The sequence below is a fragment of the Aquarana catesbeiana genome, linkage group LG09 (assembly GCF_042186555.1).
Source record: "Aquarana catesbeiana isolate 2022-GZ linkage group LG09, ASM4218655v1, whole genome shotgun sequence".
NCBI classification, from domain to species: Eukaryota; Metazoa; Chordata; class Amphibia; order Anura; family Ranidae; genus Aquarana; species Aquarana catesbeiana.
Genome location: NC_133332.1, coordinates 43,618,033 through 43,627,531, shown reverse-complemented (window position 1 = coordinate 43,627,531; position 9,499 = coordinate 43,618,033). Strand labels below are relative to the sequence as shown.

The following is a 9,499-nucleotide window of genomic DNA, read 5'->3' as shown; positions in this document are numbered from 1 at the left end:
CACCTATTCTCTGAGAAAAAAATGCCCTGTCATAGACCATCCAACTCTAACAACACATGATGATACAATTGTTTAATTCCTATTTTTTTATAAACACATGTACAGTATGTTATCAAGCTCTATTTTCTATAGAAACAATAATTATTGAGACTATATAAGTACACTATATTGTCAAAAGTATTGTGACGCCTGCCTTTACATGCACATGAACTTTAATGGCATACCAGTCTTATTCCGTAGGGGTCAATATTGAGTTGGCCCACCCTTTGCAGCTATAACAGCTGCAACTCTTCTGGGAAGGCTGTCCACAAGGTTTAGGAGTGTGTCTATGGGAATGTTTGACGATTCTTCCAAAGCGCATTTGTAATGTCAGGCACTGATGTTGGACGAGAAGGCCTGGCTCGTAGTGTCCACTCTAATTTATCCCAAAGGTGTTCTATCAGGTTGTGCAGGCCAGTCAAGTTCCTCCACCCCAAACTTGCTCATCCATGTCTTTATGGCCCTTGATTTGTGCACTGGTCCAAATCATTCTCAGTCTGAGGCTGTGGAACTTTGTGTAAGTGGAGCTGGTATAAGTGGGAGTTAAAAACCAGAGTTATAGAGTGAATAAGTCTTGCTTATTGATTGCTGGGTTTGCTGGGTTGCATTTTTGGGGCTTTTCCTTTTAGTTTTTCATTTACCTTTTTCTGTCACTTTTTAAATAGCTTTTTTTTTTCTCTGGTTCCTTCAGTCTATCAATTAAGGGGGGTGGTTAATTGCTCACAGGTGCCTATTTAACTGGGTGTAGAACTCAGTCTGAGCGTGCTCAGTCTGAGGCTGTGGAACTTTGTGTAAGTGGAGCTGGTATAAGTGGGAGTTAAAAACCAGAGTTATAGAGTGAATAAGTCTTGCTTATTGATTGCTGGGTTTGCTGGGTTGCATTTTTGGGGCTTTTCCTTTTAGTTTTTCATTTGCCTTTTTCTGTCACTTTTTAAATAGTTTTTTTTTTTTTTTTTCCTCTGGTTCCTTCAGTCTATCAATTAAGGGGGGTGGTTAATTGCTCACAGGTGCCTATTTAACTGGGTGTAGGACTCAATCTGAGCGTGCTCAGTCTGAGGCTGTGGAACTCGGTGTAAGTGGAGCTGGTATAAGTGGGAGTTAAAAACCAGAGTTATAGAGTGAATAAGTCTTGCTTGTTGTTTGCTGGGTTGCATTTTTGGGGCTTTGCCTTTTTCTGTCACTTTTTAAATAGCTTTTTTTTTTTTTTTTTCCCTCTGGTTCCTTCAGTCTATCAATTAAGGGGGTGGTTAATTGCTCACAGGTGCCTATTTAACTGGGTGTAGGACTCAGTCTGAGCGTGTTCAGTCTGAGGCTGTGGAACTTTGTGTAAGTGGAGCTGGTATAAGTGGGAGTTAAAAACCAGAGTTATAGAGTGAATAAGTCTTGCTTGTTGATTGCTGGGTTGCATTTTTGGGGCTTTTCCTTTTAGTTTTTCATTTGCCTTTTTTCTGTCACTTCAATCTCTGTATTTGCAGACGATACTAAGCTAAGCAGGGCAATAACTTCTCTGCAGGATGTGGAAACCTTGCAAAAAGACCTGAACAAATTAATGGGGTGGGCGACTACATGGCAAATGAGGTTCAATGTAGAAAAATGTAAAATAATGCATTTGGGTAGCAAAAATATGAATGCAATCTATACACTGGGGGGGGAACCTCTGGGGGAATCTAGGATGGAAAAGGACCTGGGGGTCCTAGTAGATGATAGGCTCAGCAATGGCATGCAATGCCAAGCTGCTGCTAATAAAGCAAAGAGAATATTGGCATGCATTAAAAGGGGGATCAACTCCAGAGATAAAATGATAATTCTCCCGCTCTACAAGACTCTGGTCCGGCCGCACCTGGAGTATGCTGTCCAGTTCTGGGCACCAGTCCTCAGGAAGGATGTACTGGAAATGGAGCGAGTACAAAGAAGGGCAACAAAGCTAATAAAGGGTCTGGAGGATCTTAGTTATGAGGAAAGGTTGTGAGCGCTGAACTTATTCTCTCTGGAGAAGAGACGCTTGAGAGGGGATATGATTTCAATTTACAAATACTGTACTGGTGACCCCACAATAGGGATAAAACTTTTTTGCAGAAGAGAGTTTAATAAGACTCGGGGCCACTCATTACAATTAGAAGAAAAGAGGTTTAACCTTAAACTACGTAGAGGGTTCTTTAGTGTAAGAGCGGCAAGGATGTGGAATTCCCTTCCACAGGCGGTGGTCTCAGCGGGGAGCATTGATAGCTTCAAGAAACTATTAGATAATCACCTGAATGACCGCAACATACAGGGATATGTAATGTAATACTGACACATAATCACACACATAGGTTGGACTTGATGGACGTGTGTCTTTTTTCAACCTCACCTACTATACTATTTGGTGGAGGGGGGGTTATGGCGTGGGGTTGTTTTTCAGGGGTTGAGCTTGGCCCCTTAGTTCCAGTGATGGGAACTCTTAAGGTGTCAGCATACCAAGACATTTTGGACAATTTCATGCTCCCAACTTTGTGGGAACAGTTTAGGGATGGCCCCTTTCTGTTCCAACATGACTGCGCACCAGTGCACAAAGCAAGGTCCATAAAGATATGGATGAGCGAGTTTGGGATGGAGGAACTTGACTGGCCTGCACAAAGTCCTGACCTCAACCCGATAGATCACACTCCTTAACCTTGCGGAAAGCCTTCCCAGAAGAGTGGAAGCTGTTATAGCTGGGTGGGCCAACTCAATATTGCACCCTATGGACTAAGATTGGGATTCCATCAAAGTTCATGTGCCATGTGCGTGTAAAGGCAGGTGTCCCAATACTTTTTTTTTAATCTCTTTATTTTAAAATATTATTAAATTTCACATTATACAAAATATAAAATACTTTGTTCCAAATTCTCATTCATAAAAATATATAGTTTTCCCCTATTCCCCCTCCCTTTTGATATTTGTATGCTTTGATAGGTGTTATATACCATCTTGACAGACATTTATAATTAGTTTCTATCGTGTTTATATCTATTGCTGTTCCGTCTGCTAATTTCAACACTTCTCTTTCTCTTGCTCACTCCAAGTTGCACCAAGTTCTGCTTCCCACATATTCAAGAAAGGTGGTACCAATGGTAGCGACACTAAAGTAAGAATCTTATAAATCTGGGAAATTCCGTGCCTTGGTGCTTCCTGTAAGTTAAACAATTTTTCAAATGGTTATAAGTTTTCTCCTGATCTCATTGGATGTGACATCTATCACTAGTAACTCCTTTTTGTGTGTTAATTCCTGGATTGTGTATATCTCTCCCTCTTTCATCATATCCTTTAATTGTGCATTTTTATCCTTTATCCATACTCACTCCAAGTGTCTTGTTCCCTGAAAAAATATATACTTTTGACAGTATAGTGTATATTCAAGCATATTCAGAGTCAATATAGAGTTCAATTATATTTTATTTTATTATGTATTTATATGTGATAGCGTAGTTTTCATTATCTGTATACAAACTTTGCTTCTCAAATTAATATTTAATATAGGTTTCAGTTGCTTTGGAATTATTTATGGTCTTTGTGTGTTGTCCTGCAACAGTTTACCAATCTCTTCTCCAGGAGAGTCGGTCCATAGTCAATCCGATGATGGGTGTATATCTTCTGTTTAATGTGAAAAACAACCTGAGTTAGTACATGTTGTTTAGCGGTTAAAGTAGTTGCAAAGGCTTAAAGCGGAGCGCCACCGAAAAAATTTTTTTTAAAAGTCAGCAGCTACAAATACTGCAGCTGCTGACTTTTAAAACATGGACACTTACCTGTCCAGGGCGCCCGCGATGTCGGTACCCGAGGCCGAAGCGTCTCTCCGTCCTCGGGTGCTGCCGCCTCCATCTTCGGTAAGGGAATCAGGAAGTGAAGCCGTGCGGCTTCACTTCCCGGTTCCCTACTGCGCATGCACGAGTCGCGCAGCGCAATACGGATGGTCCCTGCTGCCTATGAGACCCGTGTGTTTCCCAGCAGGCAGCGGGGAGGGAGCAGGAAGTGGCGTAAATACCAGCAGATTCTGCGGCTATCTATGCCGGAAGTGGGTACAGATACCTGTAATATACAGGTATCTGTACCCCCCTCCCCCCTGAAAGGTGCCAACTGTGTCACCGGAGGGGGGGAGGAATCTAATGAGTGGAAGTTCCACTTTTGGGTGGAACTCCACTTTAAGGTTTTTGTTTCAATAATTGTATTAATTTTCAGTCAGTGAAATACAAAGTAACATTATAAGGAATGAAAGTGACCTGCAAGGCCTCATATATAACATTTTTGAAACATATTGGGTAACATTGATGTGATAACGTAGCTTCGTCTTATCTTATCATCTCCCAACATTTGGAATAGGTAATGTTAACATTCGGAAAATTAAGTAGTAGGCGTGGAGGTATGTAGTTACAGGGAATTTCCTTGGGGAATATATAATGACCATGTTATCTAAAATGCATATTCCAGCGGAATGTAGGATTGTGTCCGTCCTGCTCCTATCAAGTACCCCCCTGCCACCCCAATGGGTTCACGCTGTGGACTGGGGGGAGATCTGATCGGAACAGTCTGGTACCAACCCCATTGACCAAATGCACACTTCTTTTTAGGTTGGGTCTGTGGAGGGATGTGTAAGGCACGACTCCGCAGCCTGTATAAGTCACATTTTCCAGGTGGGTAATCCCCAGGAGTTAGAATGATAGTTAGTTGCTACCTGACATTCAAATCGCTATGAAAGAGTTACACACTAGAGGACTTTCAAGTTTGCCTCTTTTCCTTCGTTTTACCGAGGACTTGTAAAAGACAGATAAAAGGGGAGATTAAAGTCAGAGCTAGTTGGGAGAGGTTCCCCGTGTGAAAGGAGTGGAGGAGAGTAGGGGTATTAGGACGTTGTCTTTGGAGAGGATTGTGTCCAGGATAGAGCGGCACTTTGACGTATTTAGGCCATGGTTCCCAGGTTGACTCAAAGATAGGCTCACGGTTTTTTACCTTCATGCATATATATGAAGGTAAAATACCTTCCGTGTTAATCACAGCAGTCACATGATCTGAATGTACACTTCCGCCTCTCAGTATTTAGATCCTCCTAAAGAGCCAGGTGACATGGGAAGGGTTTAATTAAAAGAAAGAAAAAAATATTTATTTTGTACCACAGAAAAGTGCAAGATTACAAAATGTAATTTGCACATAAAAATATCATTAAAAAAATATAGCTTGGGTGGAGAATTAAAATCCAGAGATGGTATTGTGAAGTCTAAGCTTCTAGTGTTTGTCTAGTAATGATTGTGGATTTCATATAATGTTTTGCTGTAAGCTTGCACCACAATATACTGTATTTATATCTCTCAATGATGATTTCTTACCTGCGCTTTTTATACAACTTCACAAAGCATGCTAGCCCGACCACACACACAATGACAGCAACTGTTATCCCCACAACCAGTTCGATGAGGGTGTGATGTATCTCATCTGCAGAGGTGATTAATATACTGTAGATCAATATCAAAATGTGACGCCGGGCTAAATAAGAAAAACTGCTACAGCTAAATAGGAAATATTACATGAAGGTCACTTAAATTGGTACTTAAAGTACAACTAAAGGGGAAACTTTTTTTTTTTAGTTTTGGATAGAGTGGAGAGGGATTAGAACTCATGTCAGTTGCTATTGCGAACTGTGCCCCCGTTAGGGAGATTCACCCTCTCTATTTGTCCTGATTTACCATTATCATTGAACTGAAAAGAAAATCCCAAATTTTGGCCTGTCCCCAGAATAGTAATAGAGGGGAAATCTTTCAATGAGGACACCTGATGACCTGGGGGTCCTCAAAGAATGTCCATAATTTGCAGGGTTTTCCTCTCATTTCCTGTTTTGGATATGGGACTGGACGTGAAGGGAAATCTCCCGAATGGGACTCAGATGGCAAAAATTAAACTGACAGAGGTTATGACCCTCCAAAATTAAGAAAAATTAAAAATTTTATTATTCTTACCGTAATTTTCCTTTCCTGGTGCCTATCCATGGCAGCATACCTGTGATAAGCTCCGCCCCGGACTCCTCCCCTCGGGATAGTGAATATATTATAAAAGAAAGACAAATAACCCCCATAGCATTCTCTTGTCATATCGAATACCAAGGGAGGACATGTATGCTGCATACCTATGATAAAATAAATAGCTGAAAAACTGGGTGGGTAATGCTCATAAAGAAATTTATTAAGTAAACGCAAAAGCTGATTCAATTGCCCTTCTTCCGAACTCCACTGAAGTGAGTGCTTCTGGATCAATTATATAATTTTGCATGAACGTGTTTGGAGAAGACCAAGTAGCTGGTCTACAAATTGTCTCCAAAGAGACATTAGCCCTTGCCGCCCAAGATGAAGAAACTGCCCTCGTTAAGTGGGTTTTAACCGCTGGAGGATCCATCCCTCTAGCCCTATATGCCCTTTGGATCAGCTTACAAATCCAAGAGGCAATCGTTCTTGAGGCCGCTTCCGTCCCTTTATTCTTACCCCAAGGGAGTATGAACAATTTATTTGATGCTCTGAAGAGCCTTGTAGCCTGTAGGTAACATCTTAGAACTCTGGAAATGTCCAATTCATGCAAAGACCCTGACTGTAGATCTGGAAAGGTAAGTAGTGCCCAAGCTTTCGAGAGAGTGGATCGGGAAGATACCTTAGGAACAAAACCTTGAACTTTCCGTAGCTCCACTCTATCTGGAAAAAAGGATATATGCTCATCTTCTGCCCCCAATGCTTGCAGTTCCGAGGCTCTTTTACCTAAAGTAATTGCAATCAAAAAGGCAGTTTTGAGCATCAGGTTCCACAAAGAAGAGGATTCCGACGGGGCAAAAGGATGAGTTGTCAGAAAGTCCAAGACAAAGGACAGATCCCAAGCAGGAAAAGATCGCTTTACTGGCGGCCGAATCTTCTTAACTGTTCTGAAGAATTGGATAATAAGCATGTTTTCCGCCCATCTCTTTTGTGTAGCTGCTGAAATAGCAGCCACCAGAACCTTTAGAGAACTTAGTCCGAGACCGAAGTTTAGGCCTGCTTGTATAAAATCTAAGAGGAGCGAGGAAGAAGGGACAGCGGGGTCCGAAACCCCTGCCGGTTGCAAACATTTTGAACTTATGCCAGATTTTTGTGTATACACAATTCGTGGATGGTTTTCTAGCCTTTAACAGTGTTGAAATCACTTCAGATGAGCAACCTAGGGATTGGAATTTTTGTCTCTCAACATCCAAACATGAAGATTCAGCTTGTGAGGTGCTGGGTGTACAAATCTCCCTTGAGAGAGAAGACGAGGTAAGATTGGAATCTTGACGGGGCGACAGGTACTGAGGTACATTGCCCAGGGGAGCCAAGGCCTCCTCAGCCAGTATGGGAGAATTGCCACTGCTCTGACCGATTTTTTTTTTTCAGTAATCTGAGGAGGAACCTCATGATTAGAGGTTTGGGGGGAAACGCATATGCTGTCCTGCACTGCCAAGAACTTGAAAGGGCATCCACTGCTTCTGCCTGGGGATGAGGCAGTCGGGAGAGGAACCTCGGTAATTTAGCATTCACTGATGAGGCAAAGAGATCGATTTCTGGGGGATTCTGGAGACTCATGATCCAGCTGAATATTGAGGGGTGAAGGGACCATTTGTTGCTGTCTTGAAAGTTCCTGGGACAGATGATCTGCCTCCTTGTTCAGGTGGCCTGGAAGGTAGACTGCCTTCAGATCCAGCAGGTTCTGTTCTGCCCACAGCATAATGGGCTCCACTTCCCTAAATAAAGGGATGCTGTGAGTTCCCCCCTGCCATTGGATATAGGACACTGCCGCCCTGTTGTTCAAGCGTAACAGGACTGGTTTTTGTTGCAGATGATCTCCCAGGTTCACTAGGACTAGATAGGCTGCCCGTATCTCCAGGACATTCGAGACTATTCCCGCAGTGGGACAGTCCCATTTCCCTCAAGGGGCTAGGGAGCACACTGCAATAATCTCACAGTGTGCTCCCTAGCCCCTTGAACTTGCATCGGTAGTAAGTATGGTCCAGGAGTGGCACTGCAGATGACGTGGCTTTGAGATTAGATCTTTCTTCGTCCACCATAGAAGACTTCTTTTCATGGGGATCAAGATGAATATCCGCTGATGCAACGACTGTTTCCTCCACTGTGACAGGAAACCTACTTAAAAAAATCTCAGGTGCCAATGAGCCCAAGGCAGCATTGGGATACAAGATGACATGGCCCCAATTAAACTCAGGCAACCTGACACAGAGAGGTGGAATAGTGACCTGACATTATGCATCTTCTGGCAAAAAGCTTTACTTTCTGGGGAGGAAGACACACTGTCCCAACTGAAGTGTTGAATAAGGCTCCTATGTAGATCATTGACTGGGTTGGGGTTCACTATCCACCCGAATCCTGCAAGGGTGGACAGCAAGATCTCCTTGTGCTCCTGAAGCTGTTCTGCACTGGGAGCTAGCAACAGGATGTCGTCCAGGTAGTGAAATTCCCTCAGTCCTCTCTCTCTCTTAGAGGGGCTAGAACTACAATCAGGACCTTTGAAAATACCCTCGGGGAGGTGCAGAGGTCAAAGGAGAGACACTGGAACTGGAGATGTGTGTGACTGACTGCAACCTCTAGATACTTTTGGAAGGCGGGAAGGATGGGTACGTGGAAATAGGCATCTTGGAGATCCACTGAGATCATCCAATCTCCAGGCTGCACCATCTGGATGATCGTTTCTAAGGATTACATCTTGTTATCTAAATGAATGAAACGATTTAGTCGTTTTAAATCCACCACCAGTCTCCATTCCCCATTCTTTTTGGGGACTAGAAAAGGGGTCGAATAGAACCCTGTGAACCTCTCGGAGGGAGGAACAGGAACTATAGCTTGATGGACCTGCAACAGGAGCAGAAACTTTTGCAGTGCTTCTGCCTTCTGCGGAAAGACTGGAATTCTCTTTAGGGCAAATTAATCTTGTGGGGGATGGTTTGAAAACATCCAGAAATACCCAAAACGGACGGTGGATACCACCCAAGGATCTTTGCAACGGTTGGACCAGACCCCGGAGAAGTGACTTAACCTGGCTCCGACTGGAATCACTTGGGGTGGCCTCGCTTCAAAAAGGTTTTGCCCCATCCTGGGGGCTGGGAAGATTCCTCTGTTTACTAGACTTTAAAAAAGTGACTTGAGTGCTTCTCCAGTTCTTTTTAGGGTCTCTGTTTTGACGGAACTGTGAGAAATTCCTGTTCCTGTAAGATTGAAACTTGGAAGAGAATACTCGTGAATGTCTCATCCTTCTGTCTTGAGGGAGTAAACCTGATTTCCCTCCAGTCACCCGGGAGACTGCTTTTTCAAGCCTGTCCCCAAATAATGCCTTCCCATCAAAGGGGATCCTGCACCAGTTCTGCTTAGAGGCTGCATCTTTAGGCCATGGTGTTAGCCACAAGGCCCATTTGGCCATAACCATATGCAGCATAGCCCTAGCTCAA

The 9,499-nt window shown here is 43.2% G+C and overlaps 1 protein-coding gene across 1 annotated transcript in view; it reads right to left on the bottom strand.

Annotated features, from left to right (window-relative positions):
* Window positions 1–3,435: 3,435 nt before the first annotated feature.
* Window positions 3,436–9,499, bottom strand: part of LOC141107552 (antigen-presenting glycoprotein CD1d-like) — a 28,203-nt gene continuing 22,139 nt past the window's right edge. The window contains exons 5-6 of the mRNA XM_073598371.1: window positions 5,379–5,484; window positions 3,436–3,651 (exon numbers count right to left, since the gene is read on the bottom strand). Coding sequence (XP_073454472.1) covers window positions 3,591–3,651; window positions 5,379–5,484 — 167 coding nt within the window. The 3' untranslated portion in view covers window positions 3,436–3,590. The remainder of the gene's footprint in view (window positions 3,652–5,378; window positions 5,485–9,499) is intronic.